At 43.7% G+C, this 27,090-nt stretch overlaps 1 protein-coding gene across 1 annotated transcript in view; it reads right to left on the bottom strand.

Annotated features, from left to right (window-relative positions):
• ANKAR (ankyrin and armadillo repeat containing) overlaps window positions 1-27,090 on the bottom strand; it is a 282,038-nt gene that overhangs the window by 6,190 nt on the left and 248,758 nt on the right. The window contains exon 21 of the mRNA XM_089655357.1: window positions 26,648-26,844. Within this exon, the coding sequence (XP_089511483.1) occupies window positions 26,648-26,844 (197 nt within the window). The remainder of the gene's footprint in view (window positions 1-26,647; window positions 26,845-27,090) is intronic.

Below are 27,090 nucleotides of genomic sequence, written 5' to 3'. Positions count from 1 at the left end.
TTTGAACCAACGACCCTAGTACTACCAGGTGGAAGTGCTTAACATTTAGCCACTGGTATGTTGTTTTGGGTGGTGTTCTTGTAGAGCAGCATTCGGATTCTTTTTCTGATTATGGTGGGCTTAACAGAGGATGATTGAATGGGGATGGGTTTCCTACCCCCCCTGACCCCCCGCCTTTTTGTTTTCCTCCTTTCTTTTTTTTTCTCTCTCTCTCTCCCCCCCTCCCCCCTTGACTCTCAACAGGAAAGAGCTGTACCTTGGCAGGGTATATCACTTACAGCTCAGAGAAAGGATGACTTTGATGGTTCCCCGAACGTTGAGTGCTTTAATATCCCCCAAAAAAGAAGCCAAGTGCTGCACCATATGCACAAACAGAAAGTGGAAATTTTATTTCTTCAAGAGAAACATTTCCAAAAAGGTAAGGCCCTGAAGCTTATATCAAGACACAATAATCAATGGTATACAAGTGACAAACCCCAGAAAAAAATCAAAAGGAGTCACGATAAGATTCTACTCTAATCTTTGAGGAATCTTGTACTGGAAGATTATAGATAGAGATGAGCGAATCGAACATGGCAAAGTGAAATTCGTTTCGAATATCAGGAAAAATTCGATTCGCGTCGAATCCGAAAATTAGCAAACTTCGGATGCACGAATCGAATTTTCCCAAAAATGGCAGTGACATGTGTGGCGACGGAGCGGGGATCTCTGGGAAAGCGTGCAGACAAGGCGCGCTGACCCATAATGCATTCATTCATGACATGTGATCGCATTAGCCAATCAGCAGCCAGCCAGCCAGCACTGTGTAATGGTGGAGCTATAAATTGCGGCCATCTTACAATTCTCCATTAGCCTCCGGTCATTCAAGAGAGACAGACCTGTCTGTATTAGGGACAGAGTTAGGGCCAGAGAGACTTTAGGGCAACAGAATCGTTACTTAGGGACACAGAATCGTTACTCAGGGACACAGAATCGTTACTCAGGGACACAGAATTGTTACTCAGGGACACAGATTTGTTACTCAGGGACAGAGAATTGTTACTGAGGGACACAGAATCGTTACTGAGGGACACAGAATTGTTACTCAGGGACACAGAATTGTTACTCAGGGACACAGAATTGTTACTCAGGGACAGACACAGAATTGTTACTCAGGGACACAGAATTGTTACTCAGGGACACAGAATTGTTACTGAGGGACACAGAATTGTTACTGAGGGACACAGAATCGTTACTCAGGGACACAGAATTGTTACTCAGGGACAGACACAGAATTGTTACTCAGGGACACAGAATTGTTACTCAGGGACACAGAATTGTTACTCAGGGACACAGAATTTTTACTCAGGGACAGACACAGAATTGTTACTCAGGGACACAGAATTGTTACTCAGGGACACAGAATCGTTACTCAGGGACACAGAATCGTTACTCAGGGACACAGAATTGTTACTGAGGGACACAGAATTGTTACTGAGGGACACAGAATTGTTACTCAGGGACACAGAATCGTTACTCAGGGACACAGAATCGTTACTCAGGGACACAGAATTGTTACTGAGGGACACAGAATCGTTACTGAGGGACACAGAATCGTTACTGAGGGACACAGAATTGTTACTCAGGGACACAGAATTGTTACTCAGGGACACAGAATTGTTACTCAGGGACAGACACAGAATTGTTACTCAGGGACACAGAATTGTTACTCAGGGACAGACACAGAATTGTTACTGAGGGACACAGAATCGTTACTGAGGGACACAGAATCGTTACTCAGGGACACAGAATTGTTACTCAGGGACACAGAATTGTTACTCAGGGACAGACACAGAATTGTTACTCAGGGACACAGAATTGTTACTCAGGGACACTGAATCGTTACTGAGGGACACAGAATCGTTACTCAGGGACACAGAATCGTTACTCAGGGACACAGAATCGTTACTCAGGGACACAGAATCGTTACTGAGGGACACAGAATCGTTACTCAGGGACACAGAATCGTTACTCAGGGACACAGAATCGTTACTCAGGGACACAGAATCGTTACTCAGGGACACAGAATCGTTGAATTAAAGAGTATGTCAGACAACACACAGAGGAGTGGCAGAGGAGGCAATGTTTCAGGAGCGAGCAGACGTGGCAGCAGAGGAAAGGGTCGAGGCAGCACTAGTCGCAGCCAGAGGCCAGTGCTCCCGGTGTCATCCAGCGGTCGTGTCTCCACCGACAACCCTGCCGTCATCGATTGGTTGGCTCGGTCGTCTTCCTCTTCCCAGGTCACCTCTGACACCTACAGCCAACGGTCGGTGGGTACGTCAGACACAACCGTTAGTTGGCATGGCCCGGGAGCAAGCCCACTGAAATCACGTGTCCTCTACCTGCCCGTCCTTTGGTGTTCTCTCACCAAGCGAAGTATCGCATGCTGTGGGCTCAGCCCCACTGTACAGTGAGGAAGAGCTAACAGAGGGCGGTCAGGAACAGGGGGAGACATCCGCCTCTTCAGCAGCCAGGCGAAGAAGTACTGGCGAGGAGAGTGGCTCGGTAGCCGGTCTAGAGACAGGTCTGTCTCCTGACCCACACGCAGCCGAGGGGGCTAGTAGTGAGGCGGAGACCCTAATTGATGATGATGAGGCTGATCGCACTTGGCAGCCTCGTCGTCATCAGGCTATTGCTTCCGCATCATCAGGAGAAGAGGATGCCAGCTTGCCAGCGAGCAAAACAGTCGGTGGGTTGCCCAGGAGGCAGCAGGGTCGCAGCAGTGTCAGTGGAGCCAAACGGCCACGGAGTAGAGCACCAGCTCCACTGCAGCCTACCACCACGGCCAGTAGTGGTGCCGGTGTGCACAGAGGAAGTAGCAGTCAGCCAGTGAGGAGTAGCGGGGGCAAAGTTTCCTACTCGGCGGTGTGGCAATTTTTCGTCAAGCCGCCCGAGGAAGTAAACGTAGCCGTATGTCGACTATGTGGCCAGAAAGTCAAGCGTGGCCAGGGGGCCAATGTTGGGACTACAGCGTTGCGTCAGCATATGCAGCGTCGCCATTCGGTGGCCTGGGAAAACCGTGATAAAGATACGGCGGTTCTGCCTGCCCCAGCCCCCGCTCCATCACCCGCTCCGTTACTTGCTCCGTCACCCGACGTCAATCGCCCTCTATCAGCCAGTCAAGGCTCCAACACCTCTGCTGAGGGGAGTTGTCGCTCGTTGGCATCTTCCGCTCGTTCAGATGCTCCTTCTCCTGCTACTCCTCTTCACGGATTCCGTCAGCAGTCTTTCTTGGAATCCGTTTCCAAGAGACAACAGTTTGCGAGCACGCACCCGACGGTGCAGAAGCTGAACGTCCTCCTGTCCAAGTTGCTGGTGCTGCAGTCCCTCCCTTTCCAAGTGGTGGACTCAGCACCTTTCCGAGAAATGATGGCTTGTGCCGCGCCGCGGCGGAGAGTGCCAAGCCGGCATTTCTTTGCCAAAAAGGCAGTGCCAGCCCTGCATTCACATGTAGAAGAGATGGTGGGCCAGTCTTTGAGCATGTCGGTCTCTGCCAAAGTACACGGCAGCGCCGACGTGTGGAGCTGTAACTACGGTCAGGGACAGTACATGTCATTTACGGCCCACTGGGTGAACGTGGTGCCGGCACAGCCGCACCAGCAACTTTGACAGGTCACGCCGCTTTTGCCTCCACGTTTGCACGTCCTTGGTCCAGCAAAGATGTCCGCCTCTACCACCTCTTCTTCCGCCGTGTCCTCAGCCGCCACCCCCGTGCCAAGTCCCATTACCCGACCGGCATATCACATGTGCAGGGCGCAACGGTGTCACGCTGTGCTGCACCTGGTATGCCTTGGCGAACGTAGTCACACAGGGGAGGAACTTCTCAGTGTAATGAACAGAGAAATCGACAGATGGCTGTCTCCGCGCAAACTGAAAATCGGAACCATGTTGACCGACAACGGAAAGAACATGGTGTCTGCTCTGCGTCAAGGAAGGTTGTGCCATGCGCCATGCATGGCTCACGTGTTCAATCTGGTTGTCAAGCGGTTCCTAAAATCCACCATCCCACTGCAAGACATCCTTAAAATGTCACGTAAACTTTGCATGCATTTCAGCCATTCCTACACCGCAAAGCACACCCTCCTTGAGCTGCAGCGGCAGAACGGAATTCCACAGCATCGCCTGATCTGCGACGTTGCAACAAGGTGGAATTCAACCCTACATATGTTAGACCGCCTTTACGAACAGCGAAAGGCCATCACCGATTTCCTGATGTTACAAGCGGATAAAGGTACTCCCCTGTGTAACTTCGATGTCAGCCATTGGCAGCTCATGCGTGACACCTGCCGCTTGCTCAGGCCCTTTGAGGAGGCCACGCTATTCGTGAGTCGGCAGGACTATGGGATGAACGACGTCATTCCTCTGTTGCACGTCCTGGAACAAATGCTGTTAACAATGGCTGGTCAGGGTGCGGTAGACGTGGCGCACAGATCTCAACGCCACATGACACCTGTGGGGGCAGGACAGGAAGAAGAGGAGGAGGTAGAGGAGGACATTGGTGCTCAGGAATTATTGAGTGAAATGGGTGGTTTTTCCACTCAGCGGACAGGAGTGGAGAAGCAGGAGCATCTGGTAGAGGAGGAGGAGGAGACAGAGGACCCAGACGCACCGTGGCAGTATGCTGTGGAGATGGAGGCAGGGAGTCCCTCGCATTCCTTGGCACAAATGGCCCATAGCATGCTCGGTTGCTTGCGTAGCGACAGCCGAATAATAACCATCAGACAGAGGGATGACTTTTGGCTGTCCACCTTGTTGGACCCTCGCTACCGTTCAAAAATGGTGGCCTTTTTCACACCTGCTGAGAGGGAGGCCAAAATAACGTACTATAAAAACCACCTATGTAGTCAGTTGGTGTCTGCCTTTCTGCGCCAACGTCCATCCTCAGACACTGTGGGCTCTGTGCGCTCGCGTTCCGCTGCCATGGCAGCAGGGGAGGGGTGGGGTGGTAGGAGCAGTGGCAGCTTCACCAGCAGCGGCTGCCTCAGTCTGCAGTCGATGATGAGTAGCTTTCTTCACCAGCGCAGTGAGGAAACTACTAACCAGCCGCAGCAGCAGCAGCATTAGGTGGACCTGATGCAGGACCTCAAACAACAGGCTTGGGCCTACTTGGACAGCACCCTGCCAACCGAGGTAGACAATCCCCTTGACTACTGGGCAACGAAACTTGACCTTTGGCCCCAACTAGCTGAATTTGCCCTTGAAAGGCTGTCATGCCCGGCCAGTAGCGTGGCATCGGAGCGCGTGTTTAGTGCGGCAGGAGGTATTGTAACTCCGCGGAGGACACGACTGTCCACCCAAAGTGTGGAGAGACTCACGTTTGTGAAAATGAATCAGGCGTGGATTAGTCTGGATTTCAAACCACCAGTTCCTGACACAACTGACTAAATCCGCCATGAATCATGCCCCAAACATGTTAACTCTGCCATGTGCCACTTTCAAGTCTCCTCACACTGCTGGTGGGTTCCATTTTGTCATAGGCTGCTGGCAGATTACGGGCCTCCCATTGCTGCTGCCAGGCCCGTAATCTGCCATGGGCCCCCGTACCGACTCCTCATGCTGCTGCCAGGCCCGTAATCTGTCATGGGCCCCTGTACCGCCTCCTCATGCTGCTGCCAGGTCCAGAGTGTGTCATGGGTCCCTGTACGGCCTCCCATTGCTGCTGTCTCCATCGCCACACTCTGCCATGTGCCACTTTCAGGTCTCCTCACACTGCTGGTGGGTTCCATTTTGTCATAGGGTGCTGGCAGATTACGGGCCTCCCATTGCTGCTGCCAGGCCCGTAATCTGCCATGGGCCCCCTTACCGACTCCTCATGCTGCTGCCAGGCCCGTAATCTGTCATGGGCCCCTGTACCGCCTCCTCATGCTGCTGCCAGGTCCAGAGTGTGTCATGGGTCCCTGTACGGCCTCCCATTGCTGCTGTCTCCATCGCCACACTCTGCCATGTGCCACTTTCAGGTCTCCTCACACTGCTGGTGGGTTCCATTTTGTCATAGGGTGCTGGCAGATTACGGGCCTCCCATTGCTGCTGCCAGGCCCGTAATCTGCCATGGGCCCCCGTACCAACTCCTCATGCTGCTGCCAGGCCCGTAATCTGTCATGGGCCCCTGTACCGCCTCCTCATGCTGCTGCCAGGTCCAGAGTGTGTCATGGGTCCCTGTACGGCCTCCCATTGCTGCTGTCTCCATCGCCACACTCTGCCATGTGCCACTTTCAGGTCTCCTCACACTGCTGGTGGGTTCCATTTTGTCATAGGGTGCTGGCAGATTACGGGCCTCCCATTGCTGCTGCCAGGCCCGTAATCTGCCATGGGCCCCCGTACCGACTCCTCATGCTGCTGCCAGGCCCGTAATCTGTCATGGGCCCCTGTACCGCCTCCTCATGCTGCTGCCAGGTCCAGAGTGTGTCATGGGACCCTGTACGGCCTCCCATTGCTGCTGTCTCCATCGCCACACTCTGCCATGTGCCACTTTCAGGTCTCCTCACACTGCTGGTGGGTTCCATTTTGTCATAGGGTGCTGGCAGATTACGGGCCTCCCATTGCTGCTGCCAGGCCCGTAATCTGCCATGGGCCCCTGTACCGACTCCTCATGCTGCTGCCAGGCCCGTAATCTGTCATGGGCCCCTGCACCGCCTCCTCATGCTGCTGCCAGGTCCAGAGTGTGTCATGGGTCTCTGTACGGCCTCCCATTGCTGCTGTCTCCATCGCCACACTCTGCCATGTGCCACTTTCAGGTCTCCTCACACTGCTGGTGTGTTCCATTTTGTCATAGGGTGCTGTATGGCCTCCCATTGCTGCTGCCAGGCCCGTAATCTGTCATGGGCCCCTGCACCGCCTCCTCATGCTGCTGCCAGGTCCAGAGTGTGTCATGGGTCCCTGTACGGCCTCCCATTGCTGCTGTCTCCATCGCCACACTCTGCCATGTGCCACTTTCAGGTCTCCTCACACTGCTGGTGGGTTCCATTTTGTCATAGGGTGCTGTATGGCCTCCCATTGCTGCTGCCAGGCCCGTAATCTGCCATGGGCCCCCGTACCGACTCCTCATGCTGCTGCCAGGCCCGTAATCTGTCATGGGCCCCTGTACCGCCTCCTCATGCTGCTGCCAGGTCCAGAGTGTGTCATGGGTCCCTGTACGGCCTCCCATTGCTGCTGTCTCCATCGCCACACTCTGCCATGTGCCACTTTCAGGTCTCCTCACACTGCTGGTGGGTTCCATTTTTTCATAGGGTGCTGTATGGCCTCCCATTGCTGCTGCCTCCACCGCCACACTGTGGCTCCACACTCTGGTTTTGGCCCCGTGACTGCCCAAATGAGTGAAGTGTGCGGTGATTCTAAGATTGACGGCACTCATCTGCATGTCATACTGACTGACAGTATTATTTCTCTTCCCCAGCAGACTCCAAGGGCATTTAAATTAAAGGTACAGTGTTCTGCACTAATATAAAGGCTCTCTGAAGCCTAGAAACACCCTTTTTATAAGTTAAATTCGCAGCGAATATATTCAACTCGAATCGAATTTATTCCGCGAATTTGCTGAATCAGCCGAATCGAATTTTTGAATAATTCGCTCATCTCTAATTATAGACCCGGAAGGGAGATATTTGATACTTAGTCCTCATGTACACTGCACCTGCTAAACTGACGTTTAGGAGTAGTTGGGCGCTTTATCTAAGACCTTGAACTTTCCTCTCTTTTATCCTATGTGTCAATGTACACATACTGTAGTTGTTTAGAAGAGTTTACAGGCAGCTGAGATTACTGACATTTCTCTGAAAGCACAAGGACAAGAGTTTACCAGAATTTAGCACTTCAGCATTTAGTCATTTCAATGCCCAGAAGAAATTAAAATTCTGGCCAATAAAATAAAACAGTGTTTACAATAAACCAGTACACATGAAGCCTTATTTGTAGATTATATAATGTGACTTTCACATTAGTCCATACCTACCTACCCAATAAAAGGTCAGAAATTGACATTCTAGAGAATTATGACTAAACTAAAACAAGTAAAGCAGGGCCATCTCATAAGAAGCGGGGACTTTAATCTTGTGGTGGGAAAATTAATTTGCCTGTATCCACAATTAATGTTTTACGTAATCTTTTATACTCCCTTCAGCCAGTGGATGTGTGGCGTATATTGCAAGCTACTATTAAAGATTTTACATTTTTTCAGTGCCTTATTCATCATATAGTAGGATAGATAATTGTTTTTCATTTTGCATCCGTTATTGAGTTGGCAACCAGTATCACAGATTGGCATGCAGTTTAGATCAGATCACATCATTCACTCTTCTTGACTTTTTGAATACCGCAAACTCTGAAAACTAGCTCCTTGTGGAAATTGAATGAATCTTTATTAAGGGAGGAGAAAGTGTTAAAAGCCCTAAGGGAAACTATAGATGAGCTCGAGATAACTCATCGGACAGACCCCACTCAACAACCAATTAAATGAGAAACTTTAAAATGTGTCCTACGGGGTAACGAAGTAAATTAGGGTTAAAATTGAAGAAAGAAAGAACTAAAATATCTATGCGTCTGAAGGATATCTCTGATCTAGAACAATGTCATATGACAAACATTGATGGTGCAACATATCAAATATTATCCTTCTGGATATAGTTAGCTAATTCAATACATAAAAAAATCAATCCTGTACATACGTTAAAAAAAATTACAGTATGTCCAGTTCAATGGACTGTATGTACATCGGAAAAAATAGGGCATTTCAGAAATATTATACTAGGTTATATAATTTAGCATCTGCAAATTAAAAAAGTTAATCAAATTGTCCTCTAGGGAACATAAAAGAATATGTTAGAATAACGGCACTTACAACAATCTCAGAGGAAGCTATCAAGGCATTAGCAAGTCCAGTTAGACAAGCTGAACTAAAGAAAGCTATGAAGAAATTATCTTTAGGGAAAACCCTGGTCCAGATGGATTTACAGGGCTTTTTTTATAAGACATTGCAAGATCAGCTCTCTCTAATTCTAGCCAATGCCATTAAACAGAACCCCTCATACAAGGCACTGAAATAGGTAACTTGGAATGTAATATGTGCCTCTTTGCTGATGATCTATTGTTACTTGTTTAAAACTCCCACATTGCTTTTCCAGTATTGTTGAAAGAACTTAATGCTTTTTCTGAGGTTAGTAACTTTAAGGTGAATATACATAAAACAGAGACATTGGATGTATCACTAATGGAAGGGGAGGTAAATGTCTTAAAGAAACATAGGGCAGCACAGTGGCTAAATGGGTAGCACTTCCGCCTGGCAGTACTAGGGTCGTTGGCCAGTCTAATTCACGTGGGGGGGGGGGGGGATGTATGAACAGCACCCATTTTGGCAGCTTAGGCAGCACCAGATCACAGGAAGTACCAAACCTCAAATTTCAGACAACCAAACAAAATTTGAAATGAGTAATTTGTCCTCAAGAAGCCTACCAAAGTTCTAATAGTCAGGATAGACAATCATTGATTCAGAAGGAGAAAAAGATCAACTCTGGTACTCAAAATGTCAGGTTAATCACAAGATATATGGTTCCTGAAACGTTGTCTTAATTGGATTTTGCAAACAACAAATATGAATTCTTTTTGATTGTGAAGTATATATTGATTTGTTCAAACACAGCTCATGGCTAGTTTAACAGTTGTTTTTTTGTGGGTTTACTTGAGGTTGTTCTAATTGTTTACCAGGTGTAGATGTTGTAGATACCGAATTGTATTGTCTTGTATTAAAAGAGGTATAGACTCTAGAGAGCGAGATATCATATTACCCCTGTACATATCATTAGTAATACCTCATCTGGAATATGCAGTTCAGTTTTGGGCACCAATTCACAAAAAGAACATTGGGGAACTTGAGAAAGTACAGAGAAGGGCAACTAACCTGATACGAGGCATGGAGGAGCTCAGCTATGAGGAAAGATTAGAAGAACTAAATTTATTCTCTCTTGAGAAGAGGAGATTAAGGGGGAATATGATCAACATGTATAAATACATCAGTGGTTCATATAGTGAACTCGGTGTAAAGCTATTCACCCTGAGGTCAACACAGATGACAAGGGGGCACTCTTTAGGTCTGGAGGAAAAGAAATATAATCTCCAAACACGGAAAGGTTTTTTCACAGTGAGAGCTGTGAAAATGTGGAATAGACTCCCTCAAGAGTTGGTTCTGGCCAGCTCAGTGGACTGCTTCAAAAAAGGCCTGGATTATTTCTTAGATACACAGAATATAACTAGATACTAACATTTATAAGTAAGGTTGATCCAGGGAATATCTGATTGCCTCTCAGGGGATCAGGAAGGAATTTTTTTCCCCAGCAGGTGCAAATTGGATCATTTTTTGCATTCCTCTGGATCAACTGTGGGTATAGGATTATAACTTTTCTTTTTTTTCTATGGTTGAACTGGATGGACTTTTGTCTTTTTTTCATCCAGACTAACTATGTAACTATGAATCGACTCAGGCATATATTAATTTGTAATGTCCTTAACCAATGCGGATCCTTTCTGCTAATATGTTTTTTATATACACTTTTTGGACTTCCTATTTGTTAATAGGGATCTTTGCTGAGTCCTTGATTGACCATCAGGTGCCTGGGGGCGCTATCCAGGAGGGGAGTGTTCTGTGTCCCCTTATAGGGTAGCGCAATCTAGTGGGTCTGTCTGCAACAAGGTTCCAACTTCCAGCCTTTGGTTCGCTTAGGCGAACCTTACTTGGACTCTGTGTTGCTTCTGGTGGGCTTGTGAGCATGTGCGATCCCAATTTGGGCGTCCACACCTGACTGGTATTTATCAGCAGGGTGGGGGGAATATATAAGTCAGCCTTGCTGGTTGTATGACTGTTATACCCAGCTCCTTTTTTTGTTTTTAACTTGAAGGTCCTTATAACTGTTTGGTTGGGTTTCTCCTGCATCTTTGAAAGTATTTTGTGGCCGACTTTTAATGCTGGATTCCCGGAGGTGAATAAGCTTGCCAATGGAGGGTTTTGGACTCTACAGTTTTTCTGGTAGGTGTTAGATATTTTATCTAGTCGGATATAGGGACATATATGTATGTGTATGTATACATATACAGTTGTGTTCAAAATAATAGCAGTGTGTTGAAAAAAGTGAATAAAGCTCAAAATCCTTCTAATAGCTTTTAATTCCATACACACAAATGCATTGAGAAAACTACACATTCTATTCCAAATCAAAACATGAAGAAAAGTATATCAAATTTGTGTTGTTCCTCTAAAAAAAATTGAAGAAAAGTGAATATTAGCAGTTTTTGTATTCTTCTTTACAAACTCAAACATTCACTATATAAACTGAAACATGTTTGAAGATTTTGCTTTCCTTTGAATCACTTAATTAACCACTTGAGCTCCTGAGGATTTAACCCCCTTAATGACCAGGCCTCTTTTTGCTACTTGGCGCTGCACTAATTCAACTGATAATTGCGCGGTCATGCAATGCTGCACCCAAACAAAATTTACGTCCTTTTTTTCACACAAATAGAGCTTTCTTTCGGTGTAATTTGATCACCTGTGCGCTTTTTATTTTTCACGCTATAAACAAAAAAACGCCCAAAATTTTGAAGAAAAACAATTTTTTTTATTTTCAGCTATAAAAAATATATAGTAAACTCAAAGTTAGTTATAAATTTAGGCCAAAATGTATTCTGCTACATGTTTTTGGTAAAAAAAATCCCAATAAGTGTATATTGATTGCTTTGTGTGGAAGTTATAGCGTCTACAAACTATGGTATAAATACTGCAATTTACGCCATTTTTCTGCTATACAGCGCTGCGCTAGTTTAACGGACAATTGCGCGGTCATGCAATATGGTACATAAATGAAATTTACATCCTTTTTTTCCCCACAAATTGAGCTTTCTTTCAGTGGTATTTGATTGCCTGTGCAGTTTTTATTTTTTGCGCTATAAAAAAAAAAGCTGACAATTTTGAGGAAAAAAAAACAATATTTTGGACTTTTTGCTATAAAACATGTCCAGTTAAAAAAAAATGCAAAAATCAAATTTAGTCATAAATTTCTGCCAAAATGCATTCTGCGACATGTCTTTGCTAAAAAAAAACCCAATACGTGTAATTTAATTGGTTTACGTGAAAGTTATAGCGTTTACAAATGGCGGGAAAGATACTGGGATTTTTAGGGTTTTTTTTATACTAATCAGCGAATTATGGCGGCGATCAGGGACTTATGGCAGCGACCAGCGACTTATGGCGGGACTGCGGCGGACATTCTGACATTGGGGGGTACTGACTTGGGGTCACTGACATCCCCAAAAACACTAATACAGTGATCAGTGCAACAAAAAAAAAAACTGACACTGTACTAATGGCAATGGGGAGGAAGCGGTTAACTTTATTTAGCAGGGAAGGGTTATAGGAGTGAGGGGAGTGTTTTACTAGGGGGCGGGGGTGTGTACTGGGCGGGACAAGGCTGATCGAGAAAGTGAAACTATTCTTTCTCGATCAGCTCATCCTCGAGCTGACAGAGAGGTGACAGACAGCACAGCTACTGCAGCTGTGCTCTCTGTCACCGTTTACCGCCGATCGCCGGGACATAGCCGCTAAAGAGCGGCTGTGACCCGGCAACTGACATCTGCGGCGGTGATCCACAGGACAAATAGGGCGGCAGCGCGCCTCGCGCACGCCCCCTATTTGTTTTAACACGTGGTTTTGCCTGTGAGTGCCGCCCTGCCGCCGTATATGTACAGTGGCTGGGCGGCATGCGGTTAATATTTAGTTGTATAACCACTGTTTCTGAGAACTGCTGTACATCTATGTTGCATGAAGTCAACCAACTTCTGGCATCTGTGAACAGGTATTACAACCCAGGATGATTGGACTACATTCCACAGGTCTTCTCTATTTCTTGGTTTTGCCTCAGAAACTGCATTTTTGATGTCACCCCACAAGTTTTCTATTGGATTAAGATCCGGGGATTGAGCTGGCCACTCCATAACGTCAATCTTGTTGGTCTGGAACCAAGATGTTGCACGTTTACTGGTGTGTTTGGGGACGTTGTCTTGTTGGAACACCCATTTCAAGGGCATTTCCTCTTCAGCATAAGGCAGCATGACCTCTTCAAGTATTCTGATGTATTCAAACTGATCCATGATCCCTGGTATGCGATAAATAGGCCCAACACCGTAGTATGATAAACATCCCCATATCATGATGCTTGCGCAACCATGCTTCACTGTCTTCACAGTGTACTGTGGCTTGAATTCAGTGTTTGGGGGTCATCTGACAAACTCTCTCTGGCCACTAGACCCAAAAAGAACAACCTTACTTACATCAGTCCACAAAATGTTGCGCCATTCCTCTTTAGGCCAGTCAATGTGCTCTTTGGCAAATTGTAACCTCTTCAGCACGTCTTTTTCTCAACAGTGGGACTTTGCGGGGGTTTCTTGCAGATAGCTTGGCTTCACATAGGCGTCTTCTAATTGTAACAGTACTCACAGGTAACTTTAGACCTTCTTTGATCTTCCTGGAGCTGATTGTTGGCTGAGTCCTTGCCATTTTGGCTATTCTTCTATCCATTTGAATGGTAGTTTTTTGCTTTCTTCCACATCTTTCAGGTTTTGGTTGCCATTTTCAAGCATTTGCGATCATTTTAGCTGAGCAGCCTATCATTTTCTGCACTTCTTTATATGTTTTCCCCTCTCCAATCAACTTTTTAATCAAGGTACGCTGTTCTTCTGAACAATGTCTGGAACTATCCATTTTCCTCAGAATTTCAGAGAGAAATGCACTGTAACCTGTACGGAAAGACTTTACTATACAGTCAGGTCCATATATATTGGGACATCGACACAATTCTAACATTTTTGGCTCTATACACCACCACAATGGATTTGAAATGAAACAAACAAGATGTACTTTAACTGCAGACTGTCAGCTTTAATTTGAGGGTATTTACATCCAAATCAGGTGAACAGTGTAGGAATTACAACAGTTTGCATATGTGCCTCCCACTTGTTATGGGACCAAAAGTAATGGGACAATTGGCTTCTCAGCTGTTCCCTGGCCAGGTGTGTGTTATTCCCTCATTATCCCAATTACAATGAGCAGATAAAAGGTCCAGAGTTCATTTCAAGTGTGCTATTTGCATTTGGAATCTGTTGCTGTCAACTCCAAGATGAGATCCAAAGAGCTGTCACTAATAGTGAAGCAAGCCATCATTAGGCTGAAAAAACAAAACAAACCCATCAGAGAGATAGCAAAAACAATAGGCGTGGCCAAAACAACTGTTTGGAACATTCTTAAAAAGAAGGAACGCACCGATGTGCTCAGCAACACCAAAAGACCCAGAAGACCACGGAAAACAACTGTGGTGGATGACCAAAGAATTCTTTCCCTGGTGAAGAAACACCCTTCACAACAGTTGGCCAGATCAAGAACACTCTCCAGGAGGTAGGTGTATGTGTGTCAAAGTCAACAATCAAGAGAAGACTTCACCAGAGTGAATACAGAGGGTTCACCACAAGATGTAAACCATTGGTGAGCCTCAAAAACAGGAAGACCAGATTAGACCAGATCTAAAAAAGCCTTCACAGCTCTGTAACAACATCCTATGGACAGATGAGACCAAGATCAACATGTACCAGAGTGATGGGAAGAGAAGAGTATGGAGAAGGAACGGAACTGCTCACGATCCTAAGCATACCACCTCATCAGTGAAGCATGGTGGTAGTGTCATGGCATGGGCATGTATTGCTGCCAATGGAACTGGTATTTATTGATGATGTGAATGCTGACAAAAGCAGCAGGATGAATTCTGAAGTGTTTCAGGCAATATTATCTGCTCAAATTCAGCCAAATGCTTCAGAACTCATTGGACGCCGCTTCACAGTGCAGATGGACAATGACCCAAAGCATACTGCAAAAGCAACCAAAGAGTTTTTTAAGGGAAAGAAGTGGAATGTTATGCAATGGCGAAGTCGATCACCTGACCTGAATCCGATTGAGCATGCATTTCACTTGCTAAAGACAAAACTGAAGGGAAAATGCCCCAAGAACAAGTAGGAACTGAAGACAGTTGCAGTAGAGGCCTGGCAGAGCATCACCAGGGATGAAACCCAGCATCTGGTGATGTCTATGCGTTCCAGACTTCAGGCTGTAATTGACTGCAAAGGATTTGCAACCAAGTATTAAAAAGTGAAAGTTTGATTTATGATTATTATTCTGTCCCATTACTTTTGGTCCCTTAACAAGTGGGAGGCACATATGCAAACTGTTGTAATTCCTACACCGTTCACCTGATTTGGATGTAAATACACTCAAATTAAAGCTGACAGCCTGCAGTTAAAGCACATCTTGTTTGTTTCATTTCAAATCCATTGTGGTGGTGTATAGAGCCAAAAATGTTAGAATTGTGTCGATGTCCCAATATTTATGGACCTGACTGTATAGTAAAGTCTTTCCGTCCCACAAATCTGATTCACTCTAATCATCCAATCCTCCTCTGTCGATACTTCCTTTTTTTTCCCAAAACCTAGGTATCAAGCTCTTCGCTGCACTCAAAAAATACCACATACCCGAATCCTTATATAATTTCACTGGAAGCTCTGTATTATGGAAAAGACATAACTCTGGATCTAATCTAATATTAATTTCAGTAATCTTCCCTACTAAATGAACTATTTTCTGCCAAAATATTTGTATTTTTGAACATTCCCACCATATATGATATAACGTGCCTATCTCTCCGCAGCGCCCCCAACACAATGGTGAAATCTCCCCATTCATTTTGTGCTCCACTTTTGGTGTGATGTGCCATCTTACCAAACACTTATTTAATTCCACTTCTCGCATACTAATGTTTTCATGAATTAATCTATATATTTTCCTCTGCATCTCCTCATCCATTTCCCTTCCCATATCTCTTTCCCATTTCTCTATATATATTGGTTTTGTGCTAGTGTCTAACTCAGTGAAAATCTTATATATTTTAGCGATTCCATGTTTCCCGTCACCCCGTGCTTCTAACAACCTTTCAAATGTGTTCCAATCTTTTCTGGTTCTCAAAGATTTCGGGAGACTCCCGAAAAAATGCTTCAATTGGTGATATCGTAACCCATCCATTCTATTGAAAACTTCTCCTTTTTTCTTCTCCAACTCCCTATATGATCCCAATTCCTCCCCCACCATTATGTCTCTCAGTTGCGCATCCTGCTTTATGATCCATTTCCCTGTGATGTCTTCCCTCCCTGGGGCAAAATATTCTGTTTTCCTTAACTGTGAATTAAAAACCCATCCCTTTTGTCTGTGTAATATTTCCCAGACTCTTAAAACATTTAAAGTGTACAAACTTGTGTTAACATCTAATCCCCTATATTGTGCAGGCACCCATATAATCCTACTTAAATTTGTTCCACTCAGTGTATTTTCGATTTTGACCCAACTTTTCCCTGGATTATGAGTCTAGTCAAAAATTCTCGCAATTATTACAGCTTTATAGTATCTCTTAAAATCTGGTAAACCTAAACCACCTCTCTCTTTATTTCTAGTCAGCATTTCAAAACATATTGTAGGTTTTTTGTTCCTCCATATATATCTCATTATCATTTTTTTGAGTTCTTTAAAATATGCCTCTGGAAGTTTGATTGGAATCATTTGGAATTTATATAAAATTTTAGGCACAATTACCATGTTTATCAGATTTATGCAACCTATCCAAGACGGATTTCCACTCCCCAATCTCTTTAATTCCTCTTTAATCTCATTTAATAGTGAAATATAATTAAATTTATACATGTTTTTAATTGAGGCGGACAGTTTTATCCCTAAATACTTTAATTCTTTTTCTCTCCAAAGGGGAATTCCTCTTGTATTTGTTCTCACTGTTTTTAAGATTTAAATTTAAGATTTCAGTTTTTGTCGGATTAATTTTTAAATTTGATAATTCCCCATATTCCTTCAATGTCCTCATTAAGCTTGGAAGTGATATCCTAGGATTTCCAACATAGAACATCAAATCATCCGCATAGACCGCCACCTTATGTTCTCTATCTCCTATCCATATTCCCTTTATATCTATGTTCTTCCTTATTGTAGATAGCAATGGCTCCAACGATAAAACATATAACAGTGGAGACCGTGGGCATCCTTGTCTTGTTCCATTTGACATCCCGAAAAGCTCCGACCTTCCTCCATTAACCGTGATAGCTGCTGAAGGCCCCTATATAAAACTTTCCAATCCACTTTCTCATTCTATCTCCCAATCCTAGCGCTTCCAAGGTGTCCATTATAAATCCCCAATTCACTCTATCAAATGCTTTCTCGGCGTCAATTGACAACAGCACCACCAGGGTTTTCCCTTTTTTACCTTCCTGAATGAGCAACAATGATCTCAAACAGTTGTCTCTACCCTCTTTCCCCAGGACAAAACCCTCCTGGTCCCCATGTATCCAGTCCGGCATCAAATCCTTCAGCCTATTTGCCAAAACCTTTGCGTACAGTTTAGTATCTACATTCAACAGTGCAATTGGTCTATAGCTTGCACACTGAGAGGGATCCTTATCTTCCTTATGAATTAAAACTATATTAGCCTGTAGAGATTCTCCCCTCATTTCCAACTCACCTCCCAGAGCATTCATGTATATCTTCAATTTGGGTATTAGCAACTCTTTATATTTTTTATAATATTTTACAGTATACCCATCTGGCCCTGGGCTTTTCCCCGTCGTGGTACTTTTTAATGCTGTTTTTATTTCCTCTAACGTAATTTCTGATTCTAGGGAATTCAATTGTACTTCACTCAATTTTGATAGACCTGCATTTTTTAAGTATGTTTTTTTTTCTCTATTTACTATTTCAACTTTATTTAAAGTATCCTGGGGGATGATATTATACAACTTACTATAATATTCCTTGAATACTCTAGCAATGTCTTTAGTTGAGTGAACCAGTTCACCCTTGGGGTTTCTTATTTTTTCTATATAATTCCTATTTTTCTTTTTCCTTAGGGCTCTCATTAAATACTTTCCTGGCCTATCTCCCCATCTATACCTTTCACTTATTACTTTATTAAAGACTCTTCTTTTTTCCTCTTCCATCACATTCTCTAATTCTTCTTTTTTTTATTATTTTCTGCATCATCTCCTTAGATATTTTCCTTTTATGAGCCTGTTCAAGATCGAATATTTCACTTAGAAGTCCGTTGATCTTTTCCCTCCTTTCTTTTTTGCCCCTATTGCAATAAGTAGTCCTCTAATGTAGGCCTTATGGGCCTCCCACACCGTAGCAACCAACACGTCTTCTGCATCATTCTCCTCAAAAAATCGTTTAATTTCCATCTCGATCTTCCGATCGATCTCTTGATCCAGAAGACCTGCCTCATTCATCCTCCAAACTAAGCCTCCTCTCTGCCCCATCTTGACTTCATTGCAACCGGGGCATGATCTGATAAAGAACTTACTTCAATTTTTACTTCTACTGCAGATTCTATAAATCGATGTTCTACCAGTATATAATCCAATCTAGAATAAGTCTCGTGTGTGTGAGAAAAAAGTATAGTCTCTATCTTTCATATGCCCAATTCTCCATATATTCACTAATTGACACTCATGCATCAGTTTCTTTAATGATCTCAGGGACCTGCTCTCCTCCTTCCTCACAGAAGTAGTATCCATCCGCGGGTCCATACAAACATTAAAGTCTCCAGCCACTATCAGACGGCCTCTTTTAAAATCCATCAGCTTCTTCAATACTCCCCTCAAAAATATCTCCGGTTTCTTATTTGGGCAATATATACTGGCTATTGTACACTCAATTTCTTGCCATTTACCCCTCAAAAACAAGAACCTTCCATCAGGATCCGTTATTCTCTTCTCCAGCTCAAACCTTATATTCTTTGCAAAGCCTATAGCTACCCCTTTTGCTCTTTTAATTGGTGAATCCGCATAGTACCATACCGGGAAATGTCTAGTCTTCAGCCTAAGATTTGACTCAATCTCTAAGTGTGTCTCCTGCAAGAAATCCACTGAAGATGTTCTGTGTTGCAATTCTTTAAACAATCTAAATCTCTACCCAGGACAACACAACCCCTTTACATTATAAGTTACAAACTGGACTTCTTCCATATTGCCCTACTCCCATCCCTCCTCCAGCCCCCTCCCCTCCCACCCCCCCCCCCCCCCATTAGTCCTCTTATTTGCCTATGAATCATTTGTGGAACAAGTCCCACCCTTGATTCCAACCTTGGGGTTTTGCTCCACCCATGTACCGCTTAACTTCCCCCCCCCCCTCCTCCCCAGTGTCCCTCTATCTATAGGCTCTCTATTTCCCCTTCTAACTAGCTGCCACTCCTCTTTTCCCAAAGTGCATGACTCTCCCTCCTCTACTTCCCTTTCCAGTATCTCCATTCTCTGCAGTTCAAATTTATCACAGAAGTCTTTCATATCTTCTGGAGATCTTAGAAATGCTGTGATTCCATCCCTCCATCCGATTAAACATGCTGAGCGACCCCATCTATATTGCACATTATGTTTTTTCAACAATTCTAATAGGGGTTTCAATGATCTCTTTCTTCTCAATGTCCCAGCTGCTAAATCTGCAAAAATTTGAATATTTTTTCCTCCATACTTAATATTTGTTCTTCCTTTAATCTTCTTCCATATCTCGTCTTTGTCTCCATAATTATGGAATTGAACAATTATATCTCTTGATTTTTCTGAGCCTTTTTCTTGTTGAAACTTCCCTATCCTATACACTCCATCCAATTTAAACATCTCCACAGCAGATCTGTCCATTATGGAGTTCAAAATTTTACATGTTGTCTCCTTTAAATCTTTGCCCTGTAACAGCCCTGGGACTCCTCTTATTCTAAGGTTATTTCTCCTTTCCCTATTTTCTTGATCCTCCATCATATAAAGCAGTCTTTTTTGTTCTTTCCTGATACAGTTGCAAGAAAAAGTATGTGAACCCCTTGGGATTACGTGGAGTTTTGCATGAATTGGGCATAAAATGTGCTCTGAACGTCATCTAAGTCACAACAATAGAAGAACACAGTCTGCTGAACATAATACTACACAAACATTAGATGTTGCCATGGTTTAATTGCACATAACATGTAAACATTTACAGTGCAGGGAGGAAAAAGTATGTGAACCTTTGGACTTAATAACTGGTTGACCCTCCTTTGGCAGCAATAACCTCAACCAAACGTTTCCTGTAGTTGCAGATCATACCTGCACAACGATCTGGAGTAATTTTGGACCACTCCTCTTCACAAAACTGTTTCAGTGTAGCAATATTCTTGGGATGTCTGGTGTGAATCGCTCTCTTAAGGTCATGCCACAGCATTTCAATCGGGTTGAGGTCAGGACTCTGACTGGGCCACTCCAGAAGGCGTATTCTGTGCTGTTGCAGCCATTGTTTTGTTGAATTACTTGTATGCTTTGGGTCATTGTCCTGTTGCATCACCCATCCTCTGTGGAGCTTCAGTTGGCGGACAGATGGTCATACGTTTTCCTGCAAAATGTCTTGATAAACTCTGGAATTCATTTTCCCATCAATGACAACAATCCGTCCAGGCCCTGAGGCAGCAAAGCAGCCCCAAACCATGATGCTCCCTCCGCCATGTTTTACAGTGGGGATGAGGTTTTGATGTTGGTGTGCTGTGCCTTTTTTTCTCCACACATAGTGTTGTGTGTTCTTCCCAAACAACTCAATCTTGGTTTCATCTGTCCACAGTATATTTTGCCAGTAGTGCTGTGGAACATCCAGGTGCTCTTTTGCAAACTTCAAACGTGCTGCAATATTCTTTTTGGACAGCAATGGCTTCCTCCGTGGTGTCCTCCGTGGTGTCCTCCCATGTACTCCATTCTTGTTTAATGTTTTCCTTATTGTAGATGTGTCAACAAAAATGTTAGCATGTGCCAGAGATTTCTGTAGGTCTTTAGCTGACACTCTGGGATTCTTCTTTACCTCATGCAGCATTCTGCGCTGTGCTCTTGCAGTCATTTTTACAGGACGACCACGCCTAGGGAGAGTAGCAACAGTGCTAAACTTTCTCCATTTGTAGACAGTCTGTCTTACCATGGACACATGAACATCAAGGCTTTTGGAGATACTTTTGTAACCCTTTCCAGCTTCATGCAAGTCAACAATTCTTGATCGTAGGTCTTCTGAGAGCTCTTTGCTGCGAGGCATGGTTCACATCAGACATTGCTTCTTGAAACCAGTAAACCCAAAACAGGTGTGTGTTTTTTAACGGCAGGACAGCTGTCAGCAACACATCCAATATTATCACACTGATTGGAGTCAAGGTTGGCTCACTCCTGGCTCCAATTAGCTCTGGGAGAAGTCATTAAGCTAGGGCCTCACATACTTTTTCCTCCCTGAACTGTGAATGTTTACATGTTATGTGCAATTAAACCATGGCAACGTCTAATGTTTGTGTAGTATTATGTTCAGCAGACTGTGTTCTTCTATTGTTGTGACTTAGATGACGTTCAGAGCACATTTTATGCCCAATTCATGCAAAACTCCACGTAATCCCAAGGAGTTCACATACTTTTTCTTGCAACTGTATCTATTATCCATTTCTCTAATTTTGGAATAATTTGGGCATGATTTTTAACTTTTTCCTCCGTTTCTTCCACTCTAGTTAACAACTGCCCCATTTCTTTCCGAATTATCCCCATCTCTTGGTTTATTGATTTTTCCAAGTTTTTAAACATCTCCGCCATTTCCTTTTTATTTGGTATTTGCAGTTCTTTTTCAGTTTCTCTCAGCTCCATTCCTTCCATTATTTGTTGACTATTGTTAACCGATCCCAGGGAAGATCTCGGGCTGTTATCCAAACTTATTTCCAGTTCACTCTTTTCACTTACTCCCTGAGATCTTTCTGGAGTCAAATTCCCCTGCGACATGTACTTATTAATCGTACCAGTTTGGGAATTCTTGGGCCCACTCCCTTTAATATTTTTACCTTTCATGTCGCTTATGGGACTTTTTTCTTATTTTTAAGACTCTGGGGTATATATTTGAGTAGGCATTTGGAGAAAAAAAAAAAAAGATTAACCTGTTGATCTTTATTTATATCCACTTTCTTTTCTTTTTCTAGGGCCAGGTAACAACCTTCTTTCTTCCACACCTTCAGGCCCTCTCTAGGAATCCCCTTCTTTCTTTTTAAACGGAGTATCAAATTCAGTACATTATGACACAGAAAAACCAGCACATAAGAAGACCAGCAGCTCTCACTCACCCTCCACTATGGAGCGGCTTCAAAATTGCAGTCTTTTGTTGTCTCTTCTCCTGTGGCCGTATCCTCTCTTTAGGGGGATTCCTTTGGCTCCCTTTTTCTTTTATACCCCCGAGTCCCCTGGGGACAGATTAGAAACGAAAGCTGGCATTTCACCGGCTCCCTAGGACGCCGGCCGTCTTCTTCTCCCAGCGCTCCTCCGCGGCCACCCACGTGGTCACACCGCTTCTCTTTGTCACCTGGCAACCCTGCGCTTCCTCCAGAATTACCACTGGCAGACCTCAGGAGAACGGGAGCCTCGTCGCCTTGCTCCAGACAAGCCACCACGCCACCGCCGAGACCCCCCTTCCATCCAGGTTAGTCTCCAGCAGCCCTCCAACAGAGCTATTTAGACTTTTTGAGACACTTTAGGGAGGATAGGTGGGGAAGGCTAACGGAGAGTGCTTACTCCACACTTTCCTGTGCCGCCATGTTCAGGCTCCTCCCCCCACCCTTTTTATTTTTTTTTAATCGGCGCTGTGTAGTTTTGTGATAAAAGTAATACACCTTATATGGAGGTGTACCTTTAATGATTCATATGGTAAAAAATAGATAACCAGCCTGTCGCTTTAAGAAGCCAGGTTCCAAAATGGACGGCCTGTCCGCTCAGAGGGAAGCAGTGGAGAGTGGAATGCCTGTCAGTGCAGGGACCACGTATATCCGGCGTCCCAGTGCCCCGGGTGACGCCACCACGATGTGGGGAGACGGAGGGTGGGGGAACTCTCGCTGGAGCCGCAGCTTTAGAAGGAAGAGGCCAGTTGCCGGGACAACATGTTTCACACGCATGCGCTTTATCAAGACTTGATAAAAATTAATTCTCTTCCAAGATTCTTTTATATATTTCAGACTATACCAATAACCCTCCCTGAAAAGTTCTTCTGAACAGTACATTCCTCATGCTTAAAAGATGTTTGGGCTAGTTCCAAAATATGATGTGCTTATAAAGGAGGAAACCAAAGACTGGGACTACCAAATTTAGCACTTTACCATAAAGCAGTTCTTCTGGCTAGACTCATAGATAGATAGTAAATATCACTTAAAGGATAAACAATAGGCCCAGATAGAAGCTCACTTTCCCTTCTGTCATGCCATGGATACCCTCTAAAAAAAATGTCCAGTAACTGACTGACCATTTCTATTATTACTACTTCTTGGGACTATTTAATTAAAACGATCACCATTTCGACTTATGAAGGTTCAATGACCCCAATTATGGGTAACCCAGATTTTCCACCAGGACAGTTTAGAAAGGGACTGTTCAGGTGGACCTCTTTCTCAATCTCACCAATATTTAATGCCCTCTCCGAGAGTAACATAAAGCCCCTAAGGGAATTGCTAGTGGGTCCAGATTGGGGTATTTCCAACTTGGGAATTTTTATAAGAATGTATTAAAGAAAAAGGGTCCAATACACAGAACTCTTACATCTTTTGAAAAATTATGTTTAGGGATGCAGATTATCCCCATCTGATCTCAACCATTTATGAGTTACTGCTGTCTACCTCAAACTTGAGAGTGCCATACTATATAGCCGAGTGGGAAAGGGAATTGGGGAGTACAATCCTACAGGAAGATACCATAAAAGCATTCAGGCGGTCACATAAAATGTCCACAGTCAGTAAAGTACAAACTAATATCAAGATGGTACCAATATCTGGTTATGCTGCACAGAATATTTCTTCAAATGTCAAATAACTGCTGGAGGTGTTAAACACATCCAGGCACATTACTCCATCTGTGATGGATATGCTCAAGAATTATATTGTTTGGACAGCTATACTTGATGTACATGAATATATAATGAACAAACAAGTTGCTTCTACACTGCAGGTGGCATTGCTGTCTATCCTTCCAGGCTCTGCTAGGGAGGTCAAGGAGGAACTCCTACTCTTTTGTTTGATAGCCACAAGGACTGTTCTATCAAGATTTTGGAGATCTTCTGATCTCCCGTGAATGGCAGAGTGGGTAGAGGAAATACCTTAGGAGAATGGAAGTATTGACTGCAATGATAAATGACAATTACAAGAAATTTATAGCAGTGTGGTCCCCATGGAAATCTTTCTGTGCATTCTAGAAGTAGGTCACATTGTTAAAAAGCTAACTGAGGGGAGGGGGGCGGGGAGATGAGAAAGAGAATTATATTGTTTCCCCCACTTTATTTTTTTTTATACTTTTTTTATACTTTTTTTTGTATTTCTTTTTTTTCTTCTTTCTTTTCTGACTTGTTTGGGGGCTGGGTTTATGGCGGATGAATTGCTAAAAGAAGTCTCTTTATTATAGTCTTTAAATGTATAGGTGGGTCTCTTTATAATAATGTGGATTCTGGATGGTTTATCTAGGAATAGAGAGACACATAATTGAAGCTTATGTGAAAGATTTTGTTTGTGTTGTTACTGACATGAAATTTCAGTAATAATTATAGTTATAATAATTATAGTACGTTTTGCATTAGACTGTCTCCTGTCAATACTGTATAGAAAGAAAGATTAATTTTATGACAGAAATCTAAACAATGCAACTGTGCCCAAGCTATGGACATTCAAGCTTTCACAAATTTTAACAAGCAAATATGTGAACTCTAAGACAAGCCTTCAATGACTTGTGTAGCAGGCACTGAGGAGTAAATCATCCTCAAAGTTTAAAGCAGAGAAGTAGAACAAAGTGCCAAGAACAGACTTCAATAACTTCACTATTTCTCTTGTGAACTTTGAGGATGACTTTGCCCTTGGTGCCTGCAGCTACAAAAGCTCAGAGAGTTGAGGGGTTCCTCTAAAGCCCATGCTTTCTTTTAGTTTTGGATATGGAAAAAAAAAGATTTAGAACCCAGTTTTTTTACTTCTGTCTTTCCTCGATGAGGATATTCTAATTGTGCAGTTAACTATTGCCACTAAATAGAAGTGATGGGGAATCCCAAATTTTACAGTCAACAGATCATGGGTTCGGACAAAATTTCCAGTGGGGGCACTGGTACCAGTGACATTTGTCTTTTCCCGCACAATGGAGAGATTTCTTATCTATTCCTACAGTGTCTCCTGGACAGGAAGTAAGGCAAAATTTTCCCATATCGAAAAAAAATCTGATCGGGATTATAAACATTTCCTATTCTATACACACTTTTTTGTGGCACATTAACCACATCCCCACCACCCTATAGCAGATATACTGCTACAGGGTGGCAGGGGTGCACAAAATTATGTGATTTTGCATTTCTGGGTAGGTGCGAGCGCTCTACCCACGCCGCCATTTACAGCTGTCAATCATCGGGTCCCAGCTGGTAATTACTCACCTAAGCCCGGTGATTTCCGACGATCACCGATAGGGAGGAGGACTGTTTTGTTTATTAACAGTCCTCCTCCCTGTCAGCTCGGGCACACTGCTCTGGATGGCTGTGCACAGCACAGCCATCCAGAGCAGTGCGATTACAGTGAAACCCTCTTGTTAACCCCTTCATGTTAACCCCTTCCTACCCAGTGTTATTTTCTTTTTAGCACTGGTCACTGTATTGGTGTCACTGGGGATGTCAGTGACACCAAGTCAGTTCCCCCCAGTGTGAGAATGTCCATCGCAGTCCCGCTATAAGTAGCTGATCGCCGCCATTACTGGTAAAAATTTTTTTAAAAATCCCAGTATATATAGCGCAATTTGTAAACGCTATAACTTTCACGTAAACCAATTAATTTACGCATATTGGGATTTTTTTTAACCAAGACATGTCGCAGACTACATTTTGGTCTAAATTTATGACGAAATGAGATTTTTAAAAAAAATTTTACTGGACATGTTTAATAGCAAAAAGTCAAAAATATTGTTTTTTTCTCCAAATTGTCGGCCTTTTTATTTTATAGCGCAAACAATAAAAAACACACAGGTGATCAAATACCACCGAAAGAAAGCTCAATTCGTGGGAAAAAAGGAGGGTGGGCAAGTGGTTAAACCTGCAGTAACATTTTCTAAGAGTTAGGGTTTTCTAGCAGAAGAGACATTTAAAGTCAGAGCAGTATCTTCAAAAGTGGCTAATCCAATGGCCAAGAAGGTTGGATTCAAGACCCAGAAAAATTAGAGGGGAAGATGGACCTGTCATTGCTGGTGGAGGGCACACTAGGAGGTAAGTGTGCAATAATTTACAAGTGCACTTTAGGGCAAGAGCCAACCCCCACCTAGAGGACTTTAGTTTCTTTTTAGGTGAAACTTGACTTTCTTCCCTGTGCTTCTTCTAGATTTGAAAATATATTTTGTTGTGGTTTTGAAGATGTCTGCTGTGCAAGATGCTTGTCCACAGACTGGCAACACACACACACACTTTGTATTCAAGCAAAGACCTTTACCAAGTAAAATTGATGCTACTTACCTGAGGGAGGGAAGTCCTATTTTTCTCTGAGTATCAAATTCTTCTATAAACACTTTGGAGATTCTTCCATCTTTACTGAGGTTGTTGATAAGCAGATTATACAATTCTGGTTGATTCCTGCACTCCATTAAAAGTTGACGATGGGCAGTACGGTTGAATGTTAAATAACCCAAGGCATCAGCACAGGCTACACGAACCTTTGCACAGGACAGTCATTTATTTTTTTTTCTTAACATATGTTTAGATTTATTTAACTCAACATTTTAAGAATGAGGTACATAAGACAGGTGAACAAGTCTTCTATAGTTACATAGTTGGCTAACAGCCTTGTCTGGGGTCTGCTGGGTCCATGTGAAGTGGGCAGCTGTGTCAGCAGAGTCTCTCCTAGGCACGCGCACCTGCGCAGTGCCAGCGTTTGCAGTCAGATGGTAGTGGTTGGGTAA

The sequence above is a fragment of the Staurois parvus genome, unplaced genomic scaffold (genome assembly GCF_062004578.1).
Source record: "Staurois parvus isolate SC_StPar_1 unplaced genomic scaffold, SC_StPar_1.0 ptg000836l, whole genome shotgun sequence".
NCBI lineage: Eukaryota > Metazoa > Chordata > Amphibia > Anura > Ranidae > Staurois > Staurois parvus.
This window is presented reverse-complemented; position numbering and strand designations above follow the sequence as displayed.